The following is a 27,880-nucleotide window of genomic DNA, read 5'->3' as shown; positions in this document are numbered from 1 at the left end:
TGATCAATAGATTCAACACATTTCTTATCAAAATCTCAGAAGCTTTTTTTTAATAAAAATAGCAAGCTGATCCTAAAAGTTATATAGGAATACAAAGGATCTAGAATAGGCAATACATATTTAAAAAGAAAAAAAAAAACTGTACTTTCACTTCCCAATTTCAAAACATACCAATAAGCTACAGTAATCAATACGGCATGGGTTTGTTCTAAAGCTAGGCAATATAGATCAAAGGAAAAGAAAATAAAGTCCAGAGATAACTTCCACATATATGGTCAATTGACTTTGACTAAGGTTCAAGGCAATTCAGTGCAGAAAAAAATAGCATTTTCAATAAATGGTGCTGGGAAAATATCTACATGCAAAAAAAAAGAACATATCATATCAGAAACAAAAATCAACTCCAATGGAACATAGGTCAAATTTTAAGAGCTAAAAGTTCTAAAAAAATTATAGGAGAAAATCTTTGTAACCTGGAGTCAGGCAAAGATTTCTTAGACTGCCAAAAGTATGAGCTATAAAAAAATAAAAAGTATGATAAAATGGACTTCAACAAAATTTAAACATTTTGCTCTTCAAAAGACACCATAAGAAAATAAAAAGACAGCCATAAAGTGGGTAAATACATTTGTGAATTGTATGTTGATAAAGAATCTATATTAAAAACATAAATAATTCTTACAACTCAAAAATGAGAAAAACAGCCCAATTTGAAAATGAGCAAGATATTTAAATATACATTTAATAAAAAAGATATATACATTTAAAAAATTATGCAATACTTCCACATTTAATAAAAAATATTCTGTCAACTAATAAGGACATAAAAAGATACTCAACATCAGGGAAGTGCATTAGGGAAGTGCAAATTAAAATCACAGTGAGATACTGCTACATGTGTATTAGCATGGCTAAAATAAAAAAGACTGACAATATCAAGTGTTTACAAGAATTTGGAGAAAATGGAACCTCATAAATCACTGGTGGAAATGTATAATGCTAAAGCACAATTTGGAAAACATTATGTCAGTTTCTTAAAAAGTTAAATATATACTTCCTATAAAATCCTGTGGTTCCACTCTACTTCTCTGTTATCTAAGAGAAATGAAAACAGATGTCCACAGAAAGACCTGTTCATAACAGAATTATTTATGATAGCCAAAAGGTGGAAACAACCTAAATGTCCATCAAATAATGAATGAATGAAATGTGGTATATTCACACAATAGGATATTAGTCATCAATGAAAAGGAATAAGGACAACAACATGGGGGCACTTGGGTGGCTCAGTTGGTTGAGCGACTGACTCTTGACTTCCATTCAGATCATGATCTCAGGCTCAAGATCGAGCCCAGCATCAGACTCTGCACTGGGTGGGAGCCTGCTTAAAATCCTCTCTGTCCCTCTCTCTCTGCCCCTCCTCCTGCTCACACACTCCCACTCACTCTCTCTCTCTAAAAAATTTTAAATAAATAAGGACAACAACATGGATGAATCTCAAGTGCATTATGCTAAGTGAAAGTAGCCAGACACAAACGGTCACATACTGTATGTTTCATATGATAAAATTTATGTGTTAAGTGTACAATTCAATGATTTTTAGTAAATTTAGAGTTGTGCAACTATAACCATAATCTAGATTTAGAATATTTCTATCACCTCTAAAAGAAATTCTCCAAAATTTTGTAGTCACCATCCATTCTCAACCCCAGCCTCAGGCAGCCACTAATCTACTTCCTGTCTCTATAGATTTGCCTTTCCTAGACAATTACTCTGAACGGAAACATACAGTAGGGCACAGGGTCTCTGGAGTTCAGTATGAGCCTTACTGTAGGCAATATGTCACCTAGGCATTTTAGAAATGGAACAATCTGCTCTGAATTCTGAGAAATGTTCTTTATAAAAAACAAAAGGTAGAAAACACTACTTCAGAAGTGGTTGAAGTGCTAGGCAGGCTCTTTCTATGACCGTATAGTAAAGGGCAGGATGTGAGATTTATGATGAAAAAGAAAAGAGAGTAAATCATTACTAGCCATTATCAGTAGAGGATGAGCCATTTCAAATATATAACCACCAAACACCCAAACCAAGCAGCACATTAGTCATAAGAATCCCAGTTGTCTGCAGGCTTACCATTAAATCCTCTAGCTATAGGCAAAAGGCTTTAGTACACTGGAAGGCCCTTGGGCTTCCTAATTGGAAGACCATCGTGTTACCACTGCATTTAGCCTTTTAGTGAGCACATAAAAGTTTTAACAATTCCCTCAGATGTGTAGCTCCAGCCTCATTTTCCGACATTCACACTTTTCCCCTTTCCAGCCATCAGCGGATATGAGTGATTTCACACACAAAGCTCTCATGTTTCTGTCTTTGCACACATTGTTTTTTTTCTGCCTGGAATGTCATTTCCCTTGATATGTGTGACAAATTTCTTTCAAGTCTTTGCTCAAATACTACCTCTTCCATGATGTTTTGTACATGTGCTGTGGGCATAGTAAGTTCTCCAGCTCACAGAAATCCCAGAGCACTTTGGACAAATACCTTAGTTCGTAGCACTGTTGAAATAACTTTCTAGGCCCAAGATGGAGCAATAAACTGAAACTTAGATAACTTCTGTGTTCCTGTAAATATTCTACTTGACCAGAAACACAGTATATCCAGTCAGCCAATCCCCAAACGCCAAGCCAACTCTGGACCTTTTCATCCCAAACAAGGTTGACTATGTGGCCCTGGCCAATCAGATATTTTCTGTTTTTCTCTTCCTAGTTCTTTATTTTTTGTCCTACAAAAGCTTTCTGTCTTCTGCCCCATTTTTCAGTTTTGCAAAAGGAGACTGTCCACTTCATGAAGTGAAATAAAGTTTGTTAGTATTAACTAAATTGTTTTCTTTAATCATTTTTAACAGCACATAAGATTGTCAGTATCTGTTTATGTGTCTGTCTTCTGAACAGAACTGTAATTTTATTTTTATGTTTTTTTTAAGATTTTATTTATTTTTATTTGAGAGAGAGAATGAGAGAGAGAGAGAGCATGAGAGGGGGGAGGGTCAGAGGGAGAAGCAGGCTCCTCGCTGAGCAGGGAGCCCGATGCGGGACTCGATCCCGGGACTCCAGGATCATGACCTGAGTGGAAGGCAGTCGCTTAACCGACTGAGCCACCCAGGCGCCCCAGAACTGTAACTTTAGAGAAGGGTCTCTATTTATTATTGTAATTCTATCTCTACAATGGTGGTTGGCCCATAGGAGATAGGCAATAAATGTTTCTTGACTTACTAAATATTTCTGCAATATAGAGCAGTTATTTTCAGTCCTGTTTCCCCAGAAGAAGAGACTGGGGCCCAGAGAGGGGAAATGCCTTGTCCATGGTTACATGCTCATATTGGCCAGGGTTGGGACTCTTACCCAGAGCTCCTAATTCCTACTCTAAAGTTCATTTCACTACAACATACAGTCTCCACTCTGTCTAGGAGTAGCATCTAAAATAGCTTCATTCTTTGGAATTAGAGGGACTCTTCTGGTGATCTGTAAATCCTCTTCCCCCTTGTGTTAGAATGAGCTTTTTAAATAGACTCAATCTGTCTGGAGATCAGCTTCTTGCCTTTAAAAAATAAAAGCAATTCTTATTATTACAAGGCCCTGATTTCCTCTTGCAGCTGACCACTTGTGAATACATTTTTTCTTTCCTCTTTCCAATTCAGTGCCAGTTCCCCTGTAAAGCCCTCCCATATCTGGACCCATGCCTCTAAGTCATAATGAAACCGGTACTCTTTAGTTTACAGCACTTCATTGTTGGCTTTTTGTGAAAATTCCATTATGCCTCATAGTACAGTGAATGATGTGTCCTATCTTTCCTGTCAGGATATGAGCTCATGGAAGGTAGGAATTGATATCACCACACAGAGTACACAGTATAATTTGTGATTGACTAAGGACTTGTAGTATTACTTGCACCTCACCTCACTGTAAGCTTTCTCAGAGCCCAAAATGAGCCACTCTACATCTTCTATGTCCTTACCCCTGTTCATTAGAGTGAGGCTCACTAAAGTATGGTTCTATGAGTCAGAGTCAGTTTCTAGCTTAATGAAAGAGGAACTACAGTTGGAATCCCCTTGAGCAAAAGCCATTTCGAAAAAGGACTGTGTGAAGCAAAGCTATCAGTGCTTGGTTGATCTGATTACATTAAATCCTATAGAGCTAACTTAACAATGTGGCCCAAATGCCTTCCCTGCTTTCTGGCCATTTCAGAGGCAATCTCTATTATAAAGACTCATGTGCAAGTTATTTGCATCTAAAGTAGGAAGAGACTAGCTTTACCGTTAACATTTTCACAATTTGTCTTTGAAATAATTTGTCTTTGGAAATCCCAAGTACATAAACAAAACTGACCCATTCATATAATCAAAGAATAAAGGAAGGCATGAATGTCTGAATATGACAGGAAGATTCTTTTAATTGCTTCAAAAAATGCCACTTTCTTCTCAGTGATGCTAAATGAAAAGTTAGTTCTTGTTTTCTTTAATTTTCAGCTAAATGTAGGATACTATCAATGTGTAGCTTAACACAAAAAGACACTTTGTGCAATGTATTCAATTTTATAAAATCCCATTGAATCAAAGTTCTGAGTTTCAGTCCTGAATTTTCAATTGCAGCTTGTCATATCCACCTCAGACTCATTATGTTTAAACTTTATATCCCTTACATTCCTCTTTTGTTGTTGTTTTTTAATTTTATTTTATTATGTTAGTCACCATACATCATTAGTTTTTGATGTAGTGTTCCATGATTCATTGTTTGCGTATAATACCCAGTGCTCCATGCAATACGTACCCTCCTTAATACCCATCACCAGGCTAACCCACCCCCCCAATTCCCCCCAAAACCCTCAGTTTGTTTCTCAGAGTCCATAGTCTCTCACAGTTGGTCCTCCCCTCCGATTTCCCCCCTTCATTTTTTCCTTCCTACTATCTTATTTTTTTAACATATAATGTATTGTTTCAGAGGTACAGGACTGTGATTCATCAGTCTTACACAATTCACAGCACTCATCATAGTACATACCCTCTCCAATGTCCATCGCCCAGCCACCCAATCCCTTCCACCCCCCACCACTCCAGCAACCCTCAGTTTGTTTCCTGAGATTAAGAGTCTCTTATGATTTCATCTTGTTTCATTTTTTCCTCCCTTCCCCTATGCTCCTCTATCTTGTTTCTTAAATTCCTCACATCAGTGAGATCATATGATACTTGTATTTCTCTGATTGACTTATTTCACTTAGCATAATATCCCCCCCCACCCCCGTCCCCTCTAGAATGATAGGGATTGCTTTAAATGTGTAGATTGCTCTAGGTAGCATAGACATTTGCACAATATTTGTTCTTCCAATCCATGAGCATGGAATGTTTTTCCATTTCTTTGTGTCTTCCTCAATTTCTTTCATGAGTACTCTATAGTTTTCTGAGTACAGATTCTTTGCCTCTTTGGTTAGATTTATTCCTAGGTATCTTATGGTTTTGGGTGCAATTGTAAATGGGATCGACTCCTTAATTTCTCTTTCTTCTGTCTTGTTGTTGGTGTATAGAAATGCCACTGATTACTGTGGACTGATTTTATATCGTGCCACTTTACTGAATTCCTGTATGAGTTCTAGCAGTTTTGGGGTGGACTCTATTGGGTTTTCCACATAAAGCATCATATCATCTGCAAAGAGTGAGAGTTTGACTTCTTCTTTGCTGATTCAGATGCCTTTTATTTCTTTTTGTTGTCTGATTGCTGAGGCTAGGACTTCTAATATTATATTGAATAGCAGTGGTGATAGTAGACATCCCTGCCATGTTCCTGACCTTAGGGGGAAAGCTCTGTTTTTCCCCATTGAGAATGATATTCGCTGTGGGTTTTTCATAGATGGCTTTTATGATATTGAGGTATATATTACAATCCTTTCTTAGAGAAAGTGGTGGGATGGAGTAGAGAAAAAACTGTTTGCTTTAACCTAAGAGTGACTTCAGTTTCTGTACCTACCTTCTTAATCACAATACTGCATGCATTGTGTAATGCATAATCACTGCCATGAGAAATGAGATAAATACATGTGAGGCACCTAGCACATCACCTGGTATATAGTAAGTCTTAAATAAGTGTAAGTTCTCTAAACACACTTTGCTCTCTACAAAATATCTGTTGCTTCTTCTACATTGCTTTTTAAAAAATAGTAACACCACAATCTTCTTGGTATCCAGGGAGAATATGTAAGGGACAATCTCAGTATACCCTCTTCCTCATTACCCCATATCTGTTGGACACCAAGTTCTTTTGAAAGCCTCTCCTTTCTTCTCCACTCTTACTTTTTGCTGCCTTTGCTTTATCCCTGAACAGTCTTCTCTGGACTACAAAATGGTCAACTAACTGGTATCCCTGCTTCTAAACGATTCTCCAGAGTGCAACCTGACATTTTAATTAAAAAAAAAAAACAAAAAACAACCTTTGGAATTGGCAGAGAACTGTCAGCTGTTCACCAAATCCATTTCTTTTCCCAGCCTCCCTTGCAGTTAGGCATGTCCATGTGACCTCATTCTAGTCAAAGAAATATCAGTAGAAATAAGTACGCCACTCAAGACCCAGACTTTAAACACCTCCCAAATATAATCCTCCATGCTCTTTCCTCTTCTACTCACTTGATACAGAGAAGCAAAGTGGTCTTGGAAACCATGTATTGAATATGGCAGAGATACCAGATGAAAGGAACTTGGGTCCCTGAAATACCACTAAGGAATGAACCACCTGCTTTGAAATTTAAGGAGCAAGAAATACATTTCCATCAAGTTTGAACTGTTATACATATTTGGGTTCAGCAAACTGTAACACAAATGATCTGAGCATGCTACTTCCTTTTTAAAAAAACCAATAATGCTTCCCAATAAGCACAGAATGAATATATTCTGTATCACTTCCAGATTATTATCCCTCATCTGTTATGCAGAAACCCTTCCAAATAGGCATGCTATTTGGCTATATTTACCATTACCCCACCTTATCACTGCCATTTTTCAAAAAGCTTATTTACTCCTCCACATTCCAATACCACCAATGCTATATGTTGTATATCCACCTCCTTCTTCAAACTTATTTAGGGGAAAAAGCAGTAGTTTGAGACAGACCTGCATTTTCCTAATAAATACATCATTGGGCAAGTCATTTTAATTTTTAATTTTTATTTAATTATTTAAATTTTTATTTAAATTCAATTTAATTAACATATACTGTATTAATAGTTTCAGGGGTAGAATTCAATGATTCATTAGTTGCATACAAAACCCAGTGTTTATAACATCAAGTGCCCTCCTTAATGCCCATCACCCAGTTACCCCATCGCCCCACCCACCTCCCCTCCAGCAACCCTCAGCTTGTTTCCTATAGTTAAGAGTCTCTAGTTTGCCTCCCTGTTTTCCTTTTACATTATTTTCCATTCCCTTATGTTCATCTATTTTGTTTCTTAAATTCCACATGAGTGAGATCATATGATAATTGTCTTTCTCTGATTGACTTATTTCACTTAGCATAATACCCTCTAGTTCCATCAACGTCACTGCAAATGGCAAGATTTCATTCTTTTTGATGGCTGAGTAATATTCCATTGTGTGGGTGTGTGTACCACTTTTTCTTTATCCATTCATCTGTTGACAGACATCTGAGCTCTTTCCATATTTTGGCTATTGTGGACATTGCTGCTATAAACATTGGGGTGCATATGCCCCTTCAAATCACTATGTTTGTATCCTTTGGATAAATACCTAATAGTGCAATTGCTGGGTCACAGGGTAGCTCTATTTTTAACTTCTTGAGCAACCTCCATACTGTTTTCCAGAGTGGCTGCACCAGCTTGCATTCCCACCAACAGTGTAAAAGGGTTTCTCCTTCTCTGCATGCTTGCCAACACCTGTTGTTTCCTGAGTTGTTAATTTTAGCCATTCTGACAAGTGTAAGGTAGTATCTCATTGTGGTTTGGATTTGTATTTCCCTGATGCCAAGTGATACTGAGCATTTTTTCATGTGTCTGTTGGCCATTTGTACATCTTCTTTGGAAAATATCTGTTCATTTCTTCTGCCCATTTCTTGACTGGATTATTTGTTTTTTGGGTGTTGAGTTTGATAAGTTCTCTGTAGATTTTGGATACTAGTCTTTTATCTGATAAGACATTTGCAAATATCTTTTCCCATTCCATAGGTTGACTTTTGGTTTTGTTGACTATTTCCTTTGATGTGCAAAAGCTTTTTATCCTCATGAAGTCCCAATTTTGCTTTTGTTTCTCCTGCCTTTGGTGATGTTTCTAGGAAGAAGTTGCTATGGCCACGGTCAAAGAAGTTGCTGCCTGCCTTCTCCTCTAGGATTTTGATGGACTCCTGTCTCACATTGAGGTCTTTCATCCATTTTGAGTCTATTTTTGTGTGTGGTGTAAGGAAATGGTCCAGTTTCATTCTTCTGCATGGGGCTGTCCAATTTTCCCAACACCATTTGTTGAAGAGACTGTCTTTGTTCCATTGGACATTCTTTTCTGTTTTGTCGAAGATGAGTTGACCCTTAGAGTTGAGGGTCCATTTCTGGGCTCTCTATTCTGTTCCATTGATCGATGTGTCTGCTTTTGTGCCAGTACCATACTGTCTTGATGATGACAGCTTTGTAATAGAGCTTGAAGTCCGGAATTGTGATGCCGCCAGCTTTGCTTTTCTTTTTCTACATTCCTCTGTCTATTCGGGGTCTTTTCTGGTTCCATACAAATTTTAGGATTATTTGTTCCATTTCTTTGAAAAATATGGATGGTATTTTGATAGGAAATGCATTGAATATGTAGATTGCTTTGTGTAGCATAGACATTTTAACAATATTTATTGTTGCAATCCATGAGTTTGGAATGTTTTTCCATTTCTTTTTGTCTTCCTCAATTTCTTTCATGAGTGTTCTATAGTTTTCAGAGTACAAAACCTCTTTGGTTAGGTTTATTCCTAGGTATATTACAGTTTTTGGTGCAATGTTAAATGGGATCAATTCCTTGATTTTTCTTTCTTCTGCTTCATTGTTAGTGTATAGGAATGCAAGTTACTTCTGTGCCTTGATTTTATATCTTGCAACTTTCCTGATTTCCTGTATCAGTTTTAGGAATTTTTTTGGTTTCTACATAAAGTATCCTTTCATCTGCAAAGAGTGAGGGATTGACTTCTTCTTGGTCAATTTGGATGCTTTTTATTTCTGATTGCTGAGGCTAGGACTTCCAGTATTATGTTGAACAACAGTGGTGGGAGTGGACATCCCTGTCATGTTCCTAACCTTAGGATAAAAGCTCTTAGTTTTTCCCCATTGAGGATGGTAATTGCTGTGGGTCTTTCATATATGGCTTTTATGATGTTGAAGTATGTTCCCTCTATCCCTATATGGTGGAGGATTTTTATCAAGAAGGGATGTATTTTTCAGAAAAAGAAAATGCCTTTTCTTCATCTATTGAGAGGCTCATCTGGTTCTTGTCCTTTCTTTTATTAATGTGGTGTATCACATTGATTGATTTGCAGATGTGAACCACCCTTGCAGCCCAGGAATAAATCCCACTTGGTCCTGGTGAATAATCCTTTTAACGTACTCTTGGATCCTGTTAGCTAGTATCTTGGTGGGAATTTTTGCACCCATGTTCATCAGGGATTTTGGCCTGTAATTCTCCTTTTGGGTGGGTTCTTTGGTTTCGGGATCAAGGTAATGCTGGCCTCATAGAATGAGTTGGAAGTTTTCCTTCTATTTCTATTTTCTGGAACAGTTTCAGAAGAATAGTTATTAATTCTTCTTTAAATCTTTGGTAGAATTCCCCTGGGTAGCCATTTGGCCCTGGACTTTTGTTTGTTGGGAGATTTTTGATTACTGCTTCAATTTATTTGCTGGTTATGGGTCTGTTCAGCTTTTCTATTTCTTCCTGTTTCAGTTTTGGTAGTTTATATGTTTCTAGGAATGCATCCATTTCTTCCAGATTGCCTAATTTGTTGGCATATAATTCCTCATTCTCTTATAATTGTATTTCTTTGGTGTTGGTTGTAATCTCTCCTCTTTCATTCATGACTTTATTAATTTGGGTCCTTTTTCTTTTCTTTTAGTCTGATTAGGTGTTTATCAGTCTTATTAATTCTTTCAAAGAACCAGCTCCTAGTTTTGTTGATCTATTCCACTGTTGTTTTTTTTTTTATTTCTATATCATTGATTTCTATTTAAATCTTTATTTCTCTTCTCCATCTGGGTTTAGACTTTATTTGCTGTTTTTTTTTTTTTCCCCCAGCTCCTTTAGGTGTAAGTTTAAGTTGTGTATTTGAGACTTTTCTTGTTTCTCGAGGAAGGCCTGTACTGCTATATACGTCCCTCTTAGGACTGCCTTTGCTGTATCCCAAAGGTTCTGAACTGTCATATTTTCATTTTCATTTGCTTCCATGTATTTTTTAATTCTTCTTTAATTTCCTGGTTGACCCATTCATTCTTTAGTAGGATATTCTTTAACCTCCATGTATTTGTGGTTTTTCCAAATTTTTTTTGTGGTTGACTTCAAGTTTTATAGCATTGTGGTCTGAAAATATGCATAGTATGAACTCAATCTTCTTGTACCAGTTGAGACCTGATTTGTGACCCAGTATGTAATATATTCTGGAAAATGTTCCATGTGCACTCGAGAAGAATGTGTATTCTGCTGCTTTAGGATGAAATGCTCTGAGTATATCTTTTAAGTACATCAGGTCCAGTGTCTCAAAGCCCTTGTTTACTTGTTGATCTTCTGCTTAGGTGATCAATCCATTGCTGTGAGTGGGGTGTTAAAGTCCTCTATTATTATTGTATTATAATCAATGAGTTTCTTTAATTTTGTTATTAATTGATTCATATATTTGGCTGCTCCCAAGTTAGGGGCATAAATATTTGCAATTGTTAGATCTTCTTGTTGGGTAGACCCTTTTATTATGATATCATGTCCTTCTTCATCTCTTATTACAGTCTTTGGTTTAAAGTCCAGTTTGTCTTATATAAAGATGGCTGCTCCAGCTTTATTTTTAAAGATTTTATTTATTTATTCGCAAGAGAGAGAGTGTGTGAGAGAGAGCACAAGTAGTTTAGGGTGAGGCAGAGAGAGAGGAGAAACAGATTCCCTACTGACCAGGGACCCTGATGTGGAGCTCGATCCCAGGACTCTGAGATCATGACCTGAGCCGAAGGCAGATGCTTAACTGACTGAGCCACACTGGCACTCCTCCAGCTGTCTTTTGATATCCATTAGCATGATAAATGATTCTTCACTCCCTCAATTTCAATCTGGAGGTGTCTTTGGGTCTAAAATGAGTCTCTTGGCAGCAGCATATTGATCAGTCTTTGTTGTTGTTATTGTTGCTTTTTAATCCAATCTGAAACCCTATCTCTTTTGTTTGGAGCATTTAGTCCACTTACATTCAGAGTAATTATTGAAAGATATAAAGTTAGTGCCATCGTATTACCTGTAAATTTGTTGCTCTTGTAGATTGTCTCTGTTCCTTTCTGGTCTTTGTTACTTTTGGTCTGTCTCTCTGCTCAAAGGATCCCCTTTAATATTTCTTGCAGGGCTGGTTTATTGATCACAAATTTCTTTAATTTTTGTTTGTCCTGGAAACTCTTTATCTCTCCATATGCCTTGCTAGATAAAGTATTATTAGCTGCATATTTTTCCCATTTAGCACTTTGAATATATCATGCTAGTCCTTTCTGGCCTGCCAGGTCCATATGGACACGTCTGCTGCCAGCCTCATGTGTCTACCCTTCTAGATTAAGAACATCTTATTCCAAGCTACTTTCAGGATTTTCTCTTTATCTTTGAAATTTGCAAGCTTCAATATTGTATGTCAAGGTGTTGACCTATTTTTGTTGATTTTGCTGGGGGTTCTCTGTGCATCCTGGACTTGAATGCTTGTTTCCTTCCCCAGATTAGAGAAGTTCTCAGCTATAATTTGTTTAATAAACATTGAGTCCCTTTCTCCTGCTCCTCATCTTCTGGAATTCCTATAATATGGATATTATTTCACTTTATGGAATAACTGAGTTCTCTGTCTCCCTTCATGATCTAATAGTTTTCTTTTCCTCTTCTTTTCAGCTTTCTTATTTTCCATCATTTTATCTTCTAGATCACTGATTCACTCTTCTGCTTTGTTCATCCACATTTTTATGGCCTTCACTTGGGACTGCATCTTGGTAATAGCATTTTTAATTTCAGCCTGACTAGATTTTAGTTCTTTTATTTCTATAGTAAAGGATTCTCTAGTGTCTTCCATGCTTTTTTCAAGCCCAGCTAGTATCTTTATAATTGTTGTTTTAAATTCTATCTCAGACATCTTACTTATATACATAATGATTAAATCCCTGGCAGTGAGTACTACCTTCTGTTCTTTTGTTGTGGTGAATTTCTCCATTTTATCATTGTGTCCAGAAAAGAAAAGAAGAAAGAGAAAAAACAACAATGACAACAGAAAAAAACAAAAACAAAAAGAACAAAGCAAAACAAAACACTAGATCCTGGGTGTGTTTTGGTCTGCCTGTTAAAAGAAACTAGATCCCAAAACAAGAAAGAAAGAAAAACTTATATATATAAATAAAATAAAATACAATGAAAGGAAACAAATATATATATATATATATATAAAATACATAAAAATTAAAATTAAAAAGGAATTGAAAAAACAGGAAAATAAGTGAATAAATACTAAAAGACTAAGGAATAAAAATGCAAAGAATGTTATGTACTGTTTTCCTCAAGAGCTGAAGTTTTGCAGTCCTCTATGATCAGTAAACTTGGTGCCAGCCAGTTGTTTGTCCTGGTCTTCTGAGGGAGGGGCCTGTTGTACTGATTCTCAGGTGGATTTGCCCTATTGCAAATGTGCCTCCCTTGCACAGCAGCAGGGCTCAGTGTAAGTGGCTCCAGATTCCACTATGTGGCACTGTTTTGTTCCCTGAAGGCTTTCAGCACTGATGGGTGGGATGAATATGGTGGCACCCCACTCTCTAGCACCTGGAGATGAAAGTTCATGCCCTCACTCTTCAGTGAGCCCTCACAGAGAAGCCATCAATCACTCTTGTCTCCCCAGTTTCCACTAGAACTCTGTGTTTACTGGGCCTGTTACTAAGTGTTTTTATATCAGGCACATGCCTGAGTTTCAAAGCTCCAAATTTTATGGACTTGTAGCATGGACTGACTCTGTTCCTTCCCGGGGGGTGGGTATTGCCATGATTTTGCCTTTTGCTGGAACCCACCCAGTAAATCAGTCACACAACTGTGAAGCATTTCAGTTTATGGCAACACAGAACAGAAAGCTGGCACCTGTACTTGCTGTTTTCAGCCAGCTTCCATGCTTCTATTCCTGGGAACAGTGTAACACTTAGATGCCACCCATTCTTCTTGTGACTCCAGGGATCATGAGACCATGCTGTCACACCTGGGATTCTGCCCCGCTTTACCACCTGAGCACCTTTAAGCCAGGGACCTTCCCCCCCATCTGCAGCAGACTTCTAAAAGTTCTGATTTTGTGCTCCACTGCTTATGATACTTTGTGATAGCCTTCTTAAGCAGGTTCCCTCCCCTCTGCAGGACCTCAGCTATATCACCTGATTCAACCCTCCATACCTCCTAATTTCCAAAAGGTGGTCACTTTTCCAATTGTAGACTTGCAGCATTTCTTTTTTCAGATCTCCAATTGATTTCTCAGGTGTTCAGAATGATTTGATAACTATTTAGCTGTATTTGAGGGATGAGACAAACTTAGGGTCCCCCTACTCCTCCACCATCTTAATTCCTCTCCCAATTTTTTAGGTTTGTTTGTTTGTTTATTTATTTATTTATTTTAGAGAGAGAGAGAAAGAGAGCACAAATGTCAGGGGCAGAGAGAGGGAGAGACAATTTCAAGTGGACTCCACAGTGAGCACAGAGCCTGACATGGGGCTCGATCTCAGAACCCTGAGATCACAAGAGTTGGATGCTTAACCAATTGTACCACCCAGACACCCCTCCCATTTTAAATTTTTAAGTTTCACTTTCTGGATCAGTCCAATAGGGATAATAATGCCTATATTGAATAGTTTTTGTGAAGATTAGAGATATTTTACATAAAGTGTCTGGCACATAGTAGGTGTCTAACACAAAGTAATTGTTATTATTGTTAGAGTATTATAGCTCATATATATAGCTCATCTTCATCCTTGCCTTCTTCCAATCTACCTTCCACATTGTTGCCAGAGCAATCTGTCTAAAATGCAAATCTGTGCCATTCCTCTGCAATAAATTCTTTAATGGATCCCTATCATTTTTATGCCAATGTAGCTCATAAGAATCCCTCTCCACCCTAGGTCACTTCTCTGCACTTTATGGTCCAGCCATACTGGATTTCCTTTCATTTCTTTGATGTATCATTACTACCTCCCTCACCTCATTCCCCTGGACTTCATACCTGCTGTACTCTCTCTCTCTCTGGTACATTTTCTCCCTATCTTTTAGTCTAATTTATCTCTACACATCTTCTAAGTCTCAGTTTAAAAGTTATTTCCTCTGGAGCATCTGGGTGGCTCAATCAGTTAAGCATCCAACTCTTGATTTTGGTTCAGGTCATGATCTCAGGGTCATGAGACTGAGCCCCACATCCGGCTCCATGCTGAGTGTGGAGACTGCTTAAGATTCTCTCTCTCCCTCTCCCTCTGCACCACCCCCCAACTCACACTCTCTCTCTAAAAAAAGTGATTTCCTCTGAAATTCACTGTGGATATTCCCCACAGACTCACTTCATTATCCCTGTTATATGATTCCACAGCATTCTGTACTTCCCTGATCTTAGCACTTATTCTGTGTTACCATTATTGTTTGTTTTCCCCACTAGAATGTAAGTTATGTGAGGGCAGAGACCACATTTATTTTTACCCACCATTTTATTCCTAGAGCCTAGAACACTGTTTGGATCTGATTAAGCCCTCTAGAAATATTTTTGGAAGAATAAATAAATGAAAGCTCTACCAAGAGACATGAATTTTCTGATTCATGATGTCAATTCATGAATATCTATCTTTGTGCATGCTATTTCCTCTGCCTGGAATACCCTCCTATACCTCATCTCATCCCTCATCTGTTTAATAGTTACCTATACCTCTTTCAAGAGTCAAGATATAGGATTAATTGGCTCCTTTTTACAACCTTCCTTGATGCCTCCACATAATTTTGGATATTCCTTACCTTGTGATTCCGTCACATTTTGTATCCCCCTCAGTTTAAGGGCTTTTATATTATTGTGCATCTATCTGTGCACAATGTCTGCTTTAACTTATAGACTGTGAGGTCACTAAAAGCATGAGCTGTGTCTTGTTTATCTCTGTAGCTCAGCATACATCCCCAAACCTTAAACATAATAAGCCCTCATAAACGTGTTGAATGAATGATTCATGTCAATGGGATAAAATCTAGTTAAATTCAATGAGTATTTATCCCTTCTACTCAAATAATCAATGAACTTACTTTTACTGCATTATATATTATGCACATTTATATACAATAGGTATAAAGAACAATACAATGAATATATTTACCCATATCTTCATCAATAAATGTCATTAATAGAAATGAAGTTTCCTATGTATCTATGTCTGGAGAAAATGGAAAATACTTTCTAAACACATATATCATCCTGATCTGGGCTCTGTTCATCTCTGTACTGTTTTAATTTCAGTATGTGTGGTGCTGAAGCAAGCAGTAGGTAATGAGCTTTGGCCTGAATTTTTATGGTTGTCCTGAGGTCCCAAGATGAGATTTCATTCTAAACTATCCTAGTTACATAGCTATGCAATCCTTGGTCAGATTTTTCTAAGAAGGTGACCTTCTGTAGTTTTCCATGGAATCCAGATAAGATTTCCAAGGGTCAAAATAATAATGTTGTAGAATAACACTTCCTGAAAAATTCTAAGTATTCTTTTAGACCTTACCTAATTCATACTTTTCATGTGTCTGTAAGACAGGGAGCAGCTACATTATTATCAGAATGAGAAAGTAGATAATTTGTGTCTTGCAAAAGGTCACTAGATGAATAAATTGTGGGGCCATAAATAGAGCCAAACTTTAATATTTTCAATTTTGAACCTAGGTCTCCCTCCAGACCCACCCTCCTGGGTCCAAAGTGAATCTTCTACTATGTAAGGGAACCAATGGCTTTATCATGCTTCTGAACTTCTATGCTTCCTTTATTCTGTACTTCAAAATAAACACAAACACAAGGGCATTCCACATAGTTTCCTATTTTATCAAACTCCACTTTCTTGTCCAATTAAGACTAGAACAAAGGACTCAATGGTCATCATCTTCCTATTCATCTAACTTTATTTTCAGGTGACTAATCCTTTGGTCCGCTTCATCTTCTGTACTCCTCAATCTTCATATTTCATCATTTTTTCCTTTTCATATTTTAACATTCCCATCCTCCCCTCTCCTTTCTTCTCTCTTTTCTACCCCTCTTCCAAAACTCAAAACTATCATCGATCCTTTTTATTATTTACTCTCTCCACTATCCTGTTCTCCTCATTCATTCTCTATTTTTTCTCCTCAGTCTCTATGTGTTGATTTCCTTTCCTGCCCATCACTTTTTCATTTTCTTATAACTTTTTACCCATCCACATCTCATCATCCTCATCCATCCCTCCAACTACCTCATTCCACAATCCCCTCCTGTTTATGTATATTCTGCTTCATTCTTTCAACAATTGTGTACACCCATCTCCTCTTCAAACTCTTTTATGCCCTTTGTTACAAGTATGTCTCCATTATATTTCTCCGCTATGTTCTATTCTCTTCAAATTCTCCTTCATACATTATCTATTCTATCTCCCTCTACTCTGTCCTATCCTCCCCATCTCCTTTTCTGTTTTTATCTAACCTCATATCCTTTCATTCAGTGTGAGAAGAGGCATCCCTCTTCCTTTATAGGTAAAACTTTCAAGGTAGTTTTGATACCATCCTGCTTACAGTTTTCTCTGGCAACTTGATGTCAGCAAAACCTCATTTCTACTATATCTTCAATCTTTGTCTCTCTGCTATCTCATAAATAAGTGCCAGTATCTACATTCAAAAAAGCAACTATTTATTTTACCTCTGAATATACCTATAATATACTCATTGCTTTCATTTTCAAACAAGCTTCCAGAAAGTATTTTCTGTGTTTACTATTTTCACTACTTCTATGCCAACTCCTAAAAACTCACCACTGCACTAAACACTACATTGAAACAGTGTATGTGAAGAACACCAATGTCTTCCATGTTGCCAAACCCAATACATTTAATTCTCTATATTACTTGATCTCTTTGTAATAACCAACAATGTTGTAAAAATGTATAAATAATGATAAAGAGCATGAACTTGCAGCCAAACAGCCAGAGTATGAATGCTAACTCAACCATTTACTACCTAGGTGATCTTAAAATTTTTTCTTACCCACCTTTGTCTCAGTTTCCTCATCTGAAAAGTGGGAATAATAGTACCTATCTCACAGAGTTGTTAGTTTACAAAAGTTAAGTGATAAGAATAGTGCATGGCACATTGTAAATACTATATTGATGTTAACAATTATGTTATTACTGATATTATTATTAATATTATTATTACTGATCACTGTGAGCTTTTTTGAAACCCTTTACTCCTTTGATATATCAGTCAAAATGGGTCAGGTTAGCATGCAGTAACAAAAAATCCTAAAATCTCAGTGTCCTCAAACAAAAAAGATTTACTTCTCACTCACACCACTTGTCTATCTCAGGTTGTAGGGAGGGGCACTGTCTTCTATGTCATCTTCAACAAGGGGTACAGAATGATAGAGCCAAAGACACCTGGCATAATGCTACTCACTGTGGCCAGGGGAGAGGAACAAGGAAAATTATGTATTATCCTCCCTCAGAAATGATACATGTTATTTCCAGTCACATTTGGTTAGCCAAAGTCATCTATCCAGGCCTAACTTCAAGGTTCTATGGATGTACAATACTACCACATACCCAGAAGGACATAAATTAGAAATACTGAAAGTAAAATTATTGACTATCACACTTAGCTTTCAAGATACCGCACACTAGGGGTTCTACCAACACCTTCCTTACTTTCTCTTCTTGGTCTCCTTCATAGGTTCCTATTTCTCCCCTTCTGCCTTAATGATAATGATGCTACATGATTGGATCCTTGGAATAATTTTCTTCTCACTCTACATACTTTCCTGAAGTGACCACATACATTCACATGGTTATCCCAATATACTAACAATACCAAATTTTATATCTCTAGCTTATATCTGTCTCCTGATCTTTAGATTTGTATATCTAACAGTTATTACACACCTATCCCTAGATAATCTACAATCTTTTAAGGCTTATCTTGCCCAAAATTAACCTTGCAGATTTATCCTATCTAAATCTCTTGTAACTTTTATATAATCTGCCCCGGTTTGTAGCACCATCGCTCACCCATGTGATCTGAGTACTTACTACCTTGACTCCTGTCCCTCCTGTCATTCTAACATTGGCTGTTTTTACTATTTCTTCAGTGTCTCTCCCCTTCTACATCTTAATCCACTGTTCTGAATTAGAACTTTACCACTCCTTGCCCAGACTAAGCTGTCTACTAACCAGTTTCCATAATTCCAGTTTTGTTCCTTTCAAATACATTCTTTACACAGTAACTAGAGTGTCATATATAAAATTAAAAACTGACCACCTGGGCGCCTGGGTGGCTCAGTTGGTTAAGCGACTGCCTTCGGCTCAGGTCATGATCCTGGAGTCCCTGGATCGAGTCCCGCATCGGGCTCCCTGCTCGGCAGGGAGTCTGCTTCTCCCTCTGACCCTCCTCCCTCTCATGCTCTCTGTATCTCATTCTCTCTGTCTCAAATAAATAAAAAAAATCTTTAAAAAAAAAAAAAAAAAAAAAAAAAAAACTGACCACCTCATTCTCTTGCTTCTGTTGAAGGAAACCATTCCATTTCTTGTAACTGCTTACTTGGTTTTCTGTGCTAGAATATCCTTCCTGTCTACTTTACACCTACAATTATCTTGACTACATTCTACTTACTGAATAGTACAAAAATGAATGCTAATACTTATAATCAGGTGCTCCAACACAAACACACACACACACACACACACATATACATATGTATATATACATATATATGTAAATATATAAGATCTGGGAAGAGATCAATGAAACATATATGTTAATTTTATTGACCTTATCTCCAGATTTTTCTTCCCTTCTCTCCACCTTCTTTTCCCCACTTCTATCCACTTTACTTCTTTTCTCCATCATTCTCTCCTCTATTCTCATTTCTCCTCTAGTTTCTTAGCTCCTCCTCTCTAATTCAAATTTTCTCTTAAGTATCCATTTGCTCTCCATTCCTCTTTGCCTATCTTCTCATCTACCAAATTCTTTTAGGAAAAACATCAATAAATAGCAAATTTAAGGTAATGAAGGACTAGGATATAGGCAAGGACACTTTATGTATTCACCACATATTTCAGTTTCTTTGTACAAAATAACAAAAACTCAAATTTAAAACAGCCACAGAATCTGCACTGAAAGATCACATTTTTTTCATTCAATAATGTTAATTCAGTTACTTAAAATTGATACTCATTAATGTGTAAGGGAGCTTCAGGACAACTGACAGCACAGGAGCTCCAAAAACATAAAACAAGAACCCAGAAAGTTTTAGTGTTGGGGCAAAGAATACTATGGAACTGGAAATGTTTTTATTTTATTTATTTATTTATTTATTTATTTTAAAGATTTTATTTATTTATTTGAGACAGAGAGAATGAGAGACAGAGAGCATGAGAGGGAGGAGGGTCAGAGGGAGAAGCAGACTCCCTGCCGAGCAGGGAGCCCGATGCGGGACTCGATCCCGGGACTCCAGGATCATGACCTGAGCCGAAGGCAGTCACTTAACCAACTGAGCCACCCAGGCGCCCCGAACTGGAAATGTTTTTAAAGTCATTCTTTTTGAAGGCAAAATTATACATAATATAATACATATATACATAATTATATATATGTGTGTATATATGTGTGTATACATGTATAGGAATGATATTTATTTATTTTAAATATTTATTTACTTTAGAGTGAGAATATGAGAGGGGGAGGGGCAGAAGGAGAGGAAGAGACAGAATCTCAAGCAGACTCTGCCCTGAGTGTGGAACCCAATGCGGGGTTGAATCTCACAACCCTGAGAGCCTGACCTGAGCCAAAAACAAGAGTTGGATGCTTAACCAACTGAGCCATCCAGGTGCCCCCGTATATAAATGATATTTAAAAGAAACATTCTGGGGCACTTGGGTGGCTCAGTCGGTTAAGCAGCTGCCTTTGTCTCAGGTCATATTCTCAGGGTCCTGGGATTGAGCCCTGTGACGATCTCCCTGCTCAGTGGGGAGTCTGTTTCTCTCTTACCCTCTTCCTCTGCCCCTCCCCCTGCTTGTGCATTCTCTCTCTCTCAAAGTCTTTAAAAAATGAAAGAAACATTCTTAGGTTATTTAGAAACCTCACTTACATCAAACTCCTCAGCATCCCCAGGCAATGTGGCATAAAATATGTGTTGCTGTAATTTTGTATATATTATATATAACATTGTATGCTTCAGAAAATATCCATCATTATCTCGTTTGATTCTCACAATTCTGCATCATAGGGAAAGTTTGTTGCTGCAGTTAAATAGCTTATTCTGACTGTCACAGTGCTCTGCCTGTGTATATAGCTGTGAGCCTTTGAATTTAAGAGCCTTTGAATATGTATATGCTTATGTGTTAGTCCACATGTGTCTCTGAGTATGCATACATTTATACATCATGAACATATATCTCTGTGTGTCTGAGAATGTTCATATGTTTGACTATTTATTTGTACATCTATAATATATATGTCTGTGGATGTGTGTACCGGCAAATATGTTAAGAAGTATATACACCTATATGTGCATTTCTAATCTGTAAACTTAACAGAACTTTCAATAGATAGCCTAAAACATGCTGTTTTCAAGCCCTACCCTGAGTATACTTTAGATGGGAGGTACCACACTCTGACCTCATTGTGTAGAGGAGGGTTCCATTGTCCACCAGTCTGAGCAGCTTGTTAGGTGTGGTCATGTTATGGGCTACCGATTTCTTGCCATTGTGAAAGAAGGTGTCAGGGGTCCAGATCTTACTAGCCAGGAGATTGTTCAGTGGAAGGATCTTCATGGGTCCATCAAATTTCAGTCTTTCATCATGCCATGTCTGTCGAAAAAATACATCAATGGTGTACTCCTAGGGACAAAAAAGAGGGAACAATGTTTGAACATAGTTCTGGTATGAACCCATAGTGCCCTTAGCAAATATTAATCATTTTACAATATTTCCTCCTATGCACAGAAGCAGCAGTATATTAATAGTACTTACTGGTGAGTATGGCAAATGATAATGATTAAAAAATAAAGCCATGGTGATCAGTAAGTATGAAAATAATATATCTGACAAGATTTTGTTTAGGAAGGTCACTGCCAACACTGCCCTGCACATCATACAAGCTGACCACAAGACTGCCTTATGAAAAGGCAAGATCTCCCTTCTCTATGCAGTGGCATCTCTAATAAGAACAAACTCCTTACTTTGTCTCCTCTACTAAATGATCCCATATGAACATCAAAGGCCAATATAACAGTCACCATAAAATCAAAACCTTAAATTTTAAAACACATTTCATTTGAGTCTCATAAAAATAATACATCTGATGAGTTTATATTTTATTATTGTCAATAAATAAGAAACTCTTACCTATAAATAAAAACAGACAAATAGAAAAATGGGTAAATAGCATAACAGAAAATTCATAAAATAGATAAAAATTGCTAATAAGCATGCAAAATTTTTTCAAAATTGCTGTTAATCTAAATATAAATTAAAATAACAATAAATGTTTCAGGTTTTGGTAACAGCTGACTAAATTGGCTATACCTTCTTGTAGCTATTAATTATAAAATTAAAACATATATAGAGGGGGGAGAAGAAGGGAGAAGAACTTATTTGAAAGCAGTATGGTACAACTGTAAGCAGACAAAAACTTCAAGAAAGTTTACCCTTGAAAGAAGCAATGGGTGCTGCCCTAAACCTAGAATTCCTATAGCAGATACCACAGTTTTACTAGCTCAAGGTGGAAAATAATCTGGAAATTTAGGGGTGGTACTCCTGGAAACAAGACAGTCACAAAAGGGATGGGACCCCAAATCTGCAGATATACTCTGCCCCAAATTTTAGCTGACCATTACACTATACACACATGAGCAAGACTTTGGGACTCTGTTAAAAAAAATGCAGGCAGAAACCATAGGGAAGTCTTCCACCAAATGAAAGATGATAAAATTGTGCTGAGTGATGTTTGTAAGCTTGGCAGAAATCAGAAAATGCATTGGCTTAATATCTCAGAGGATAGACCACAAGGCTGTTCAAAGAGCTGAAAATTCAGGAGAAAGCCCTAGAAGCAAGAGAATCACTGAGAGGGTGAGTTCCCAGATCTGAATGCAAACCTTACCCAAATCTCTTACCACTAAACTACACAAGGCATGGGAGACACTTTTAAGTATCCAGGTAAAATAAAGAAGAAGCCTAAAACCCTGTGGCTTAAAAATCCCTTAATGACTTTTAATCATATGTAAACTGTTTCAATATCCTTCTCTTACCTAGAAAGTACTTCATAAATTGACCCTTATCTTCTTCTCTGAGCTCTTCTTCAACCACTCTTCCCTCTACAAATTAGCCAGTCTGGCTTTTCTCTTCCTCTAGCATACCAAGCACAGTTCTGATTAAAGATTAGAATATTATATACATATCATCTAAACTGGGACATATTTGAGAGTCAGAAGAGTTTTTATCAAAAATTACAACAGGACAACTGGTATAAACCAGGACTGTGCCGGGTAAAAAGGTGGAACTAGACTCCCACATAAAGCCAAGACCCTGAATGGCTCCAACTTCAGCAAAAAGGAGATTTGGATAAAATGAACTAGACAAAACCAGTCTACAACATGAAAATTCAAAAAAGGAAACCTGTCTATCCAAGCATGGATTCTAAATGGAGAGAGGTTTAAGGGAAGCATTTCTACTGAGATTTAGCAACCTTAAATCTAATCTTATATGGGATTGATGTTTAAATACAGAGTATCTTCCTGGTTTTGAGTTTATAAGCTGAGAAATTAACATAGGAATTTGCCTCAATGTGGGGATACCTCTATATTGACTTGCAAAAGCAAACACAAAAACACACTGGAAGGACATGACCACAAGTAAATGCTTGCTGAAAATAAGCTCACAATCCACAATAGAACACCTAAGGAAATGGTCACAAGTGAGAGTCAGCTGATACAACATATAATTGAATTAGACCACTCCAAGAACTTCACATGACAGAAGAATCAAATAGATACTGTAAAGGAACTATAATTAAAATGATAAAGGCATCAAAGGAGGTATTAAGAACATTGAAAATAAAAACTCAATGGATACATTACATACAAGATTACACATCAATGAAGAGAGATTAGTAAACTGGAAATGCATATGAAGAAAAATTGTTCAGTGCACATTTCAGACAGATAAATGATGAAAAAGAACACATATGAAAGAGAGGTATAGTACCAGGAGAATAAAAGGAAAAGGTTCAGCATAATCTAATAAAATTCTAAAGTTAGAGAATAGAGAAAATTGGGGAGAAACAATATTTAATGTACTAATAGATGACAGTTTCTTACAATTGTTGAAATACATGCATCCCTAGCTTTGAGAACCATAATGAGTTGCAATCTCAATATAATAAAATAGATCCAAGCCAACATAGTGGATTGGAAGAATACCAAAGAGGAGATCTTAAAAACAGCAAAATAGAAAAGGCATATTACCTACAAAGAAATAACAATTTCACTGATAGAAGACTTTGTGAAAACAGTAACAGAAGCCAAAAGAATTCTGTAGCCAACTAGATTATCATTTAAGAGCAAGGTCAAATATAGATAATTTTAGATTTACAAAATAAGATAGTTTCATGGCTGCATCAATCACAGCATTCAGATCTTATTCAGAAGTACTCATATCAAAGAAACATTCCTTGAATATTCTATCATAAACAGTTAATTCCCCTTTCCTTGTATTATTTTTCTTCATGTATTATTTTGTTAGATTGCACTGACAAAATGTATTTTTATTCAGTTACTATTTCTTTCATTCTACTAGCCTGGAGGCTTCCTGAGAGCAGAGAATTTTTTTTTTTTTTTTTTTTGCTGCTATATCTCTAGCACCTGGCATACAGTAGCTGCTCCATAAATATTCTCTAAATTTTTTTAATGCCACTATAGTTAATATACTGTATTATATTAGTTTCAGGTATACAATATAGTGATTCAACAATTCCATACACCATCCAGTGCTTATCATGATAAGTGCACTCAATCCCCATCACCTATTTCACCCATTCCTCTCCTACCTCCCCTCAGGTAACCATCAGTTTCTTCTCTATAGTTAGGAGCCTGTTTCTTGGTTTGTCTCTCTCTTTTTTCCCCTTTGCTCCTTTGTTTTATTTCTTAAATTCCACATATGCATGAGATCGTATGGTATTTGTCTTTCTCTGACTGACTTATTTTGCTTAGCATTATACTCTCTAGCTCCATCCATGTCATTGTAAAAGGCAAGAGCTCATTCTTTTCTTTGGGTGAATAATATTCCATTGTGTATATATAATACATCTTCCTTATCCATTCATCTATCAATGGACACTTAAGCTGCTTCCATAATTTGGCTACTGTAAATAATGCTGCAATAAACATAGGGGGACATGTATCATTTCAAATTAATATTTTTGCATTTGGGGGGTAAAAACCCAGTAGTGTGATTACTGGATTGTAGAATAGTTCTTTTTTAAATTTTTGAGGAATTTCCATACTGTTTTTCATAGTGGCTTCACCAATTTGCATTCTGACCAACAGTGCAAGAGGGTTCCTTTTTCTCCACATCCTCGCCAACACTGGTTGTTTCTTATGTTTTTGATTATAGCCATTCTGAGAGGTGTGAAGTGATATCTCATTGTAGTTTTGATTTGCATTTCCCTGATATTAAGTGATTAGGAACATCTTTTCATATGTCTGTTGGCCATCTGGATGTCTTCTTTGGAGAAATGTCTGTTCATGTCTTTGGCCCACGTGTTAACTGGATTATTTGTTTTTTGGGATGTTGAGTTGTATCAGTTCTTTTTTTGTGCCCCCTTTTTATTTTTTTTTATTTTTTTTTTTATCATGTTCAGTTAGCCAGCATATAGTACATCATTAGTTTTTGATGTAGTGTTCACAGATTCATTAGTTCTATATAATACCCAGTGCTCATCACAACACATGCCCTCCTTAATACCCATCACTCGGTTGTATCAGTTCTTTATATATTTTGAATACTAACCCTTTATTGGATATGTCATTTGTGAATACCTTCTCCCATTCAGTAGGTTGCCTTTTACTTTTGTTTGTTGTTTCCTTTACTGTGCAGAAACTGTATTTTGATGCAGTCCTAATAGTTTATTTTTGCTTTTGTTTCCCTTTCCTCAGGAGACATATCTAGAAAAATGTTCCTATGGCTGATATCAGAGACATTACTGCCTGAGCCCTCTTCTAGGATTTTTCTGGTTTCATGTCTCACATTCAGGTCTTTAATCCATTTTGAATTTATTTTTGTGTGTGGTATAAGAAAGTGGTCCAGTTTCATTCTTTTGCATGTTGCTGTCCAGTTTTCTCAACACCATTTGTTGAAGAGACTATCTTTCTCCCATTGGATATTCTTGCCTCCTTTGTTGATTAGTTGACCATATAATTGTGGGTTTATTTCTGGGTTTTCTACTCTCTTCTATTGATCTATGTGTCTATTTATGTGCCATTACCATACTGCTTTGATTACTACAGCTTTGTAATGTAACTTGAAATCTGTAATTGTGATACCTCCTATTTTGCTTCTCTTTTTCAAAATTGCTTTGGAAATTTGTGTCTTTGTGGTTCCATATTAATGTTAGGATTGTTTGTTCTAGTTCTGTGAAAAATGTTGTTGGTAGTTTGAGTAGTTTGATAGGGATTGCATTAAATGTGTAGATTGTTTTGGGTAGTATAGCTATTTTAACAATATTTGTTCTTCCAATCTGTGAGCATGCAATGTCTTTCCATTTCTTTGTATTATCTTCAATTTCTTTTTTTTTTAAAGATTTTATTTATTTATTTGAGAGAGAGAGAATGAGAGAGAGCACATGAGAGGGGGGAGGGTCAGAGGGAGAAGCAGACTCCCTGCCGAGCAGGGAGCCCGATGCGGGACTCGATCCAGGGACTCCAGGATCATGACCTGAGCCGAAGGCAGTCGCTTAACCAACTGAGCCACCCAGGCACCCTATCTTCAATTTCTTGTATGACTGTTTTATAGTTTTCAGAGCATATGCTTTTCACCCTTTGGTTAGGTTTATTCCTAGGTGTCTTACTATTTTTGGTGCAATTGTAAATGGGACTGTTTTCTTAATGTTGTTTTCTGCTGTTTCATTATTAATGTATAGAAATATAACAGATTTTTGCACATGGATTTTGTATCCTGTGGCTTTACTGAAATCATTAATCAGTTCTAGTAGGTTTTTGGTGGAATCTTTAGGGTTTTCTATACATAGTATCATGTCATCTGCAAATAGTGAAAGTTTTACTTCTTCCTTACTGATCTGGATGCCTTTTATTTCTTTTTGTTGTCTAACTGCTGTGGCTAGGACTCCCAGTACTATATTGAATAAAAGTGGTGAGAGTGGACATCCTTGTCTTATTCCTGACCTTAGGGGAAATGCTCTCAGTATTTCCCCATTGAGGATGATGTTGGCTGTGGGTTTTTCATATGTGGCTTTTATCATGCTGAGGTATGTTCCCTCCAAACCTACTTTGTTGAGGGCTTTTATCCTGAATGAATGTTGTAACTTTGTGAAATGCTTTTTCTATGTCTATTGAAATCATCATGTGGTTTTTATCCTTTCTTTTACTGATGTGATGTATCACATTAATTGATTTGTGAATACTGAACCACCCTGCATGCTGGGAATAAATCCCACTTGATTGTGATGAATAATTTTTTAAAAATATATTTTTGGAATCTGGCTGCTAATATTTTATTTAGGAATTTTGCATCCATATTCATGAGAGATATTGGCCTGTAGTTCTCTTCTTTTTTGGTGTCTGTCTTAATCTGGTTTTGGTATCAGGGTGATACTGGCCTCACAGAATGAATTTGGAGGCTTTCCTTCTATTTTCTGGAAGTGTTTGAGAAGAATAGGTATTAACTCTTATTATATGTTTGGTAGAATTCCCCTGTGACACCGTCTAGTCCTGGACTTTTGTCTGCTGGGTTTTGTGACTACTGGTTTAATTTCCTTGTTGATATCATCAGTCTGTGCAAATTTTCTATTTCTTCCTGGTTTAGTTTGGTAGATTATATATTTCTAGAAATTTATCCATTTCTTCTAGGTTGTCTAATTTGTTGGCATATAGTTTTTCACAATATTATCTTACAATTGTTTGTATTTCTGGGGTGTTGATTATTTCTCCTCCTTCATTTCTGATTTTGAGTACTCTCTCTCTCTCTTTGATGAATCTGGCTAGAGGTTCATCAATTTTATTGATCTTTTCAAAGAACCAGTTCCTGGTTTCACTGATCTGTTCAATTCCTTTTCTAGTTTCTATATCATTTATTTCTGCTCTAATATTTATTATTTCACTCCTTCTGCTGGCTTTTGGTTTTGTTTGTTGTTCTGTACCTAGCTTCT

At 36.7% G+C, this 27,880-nt stretch overlaps 1 protein-coding gene across 1 annotated transcript in view; it reads right to left on the bottom strand.

Annotated features, from left to right (window-relative positions):
- Nucleotides 1-27,880, bottom strand: part of GABRA3 (gamma-aminobutyric acid type A receptor subunit alpha3) — a 349,455-nt gene that overhangs the window by 80,823 nt on the left and 240,752 nt on the right. Inside the window, exon 5 of the mRNA XM_021683536.1 lies at nt 21,119-21,339. Coding sequence (XP_021539211.1) covers nt 21,119-21,339 — 221 coding nt within the window. The remainder of the gene's footprint in view (nt 1-21,118; nt 21,340-27,880) is intronic.

This window comes from Neomonachus schauinslandi, chromosome X, assembly GCF_002201575.2.
Source record: "Neomonachus schauinslandi chromosome X, ASM220157v2, whole genome shotgun sequence".
In the NCBI taxonomy this organism is placed as follows: domain Eukaryota; kingdom Metazoa; phylum Chordata; class Mammalia; order Carnivora; family Phocidae; genus Neomonachus; species Neomonachus schauinslandi.
The sequence above is the reverse complement of the archived record's forward strand: the minus strand, read 5'-3'. Positions and strand labels throughout refer to the sequence as shown.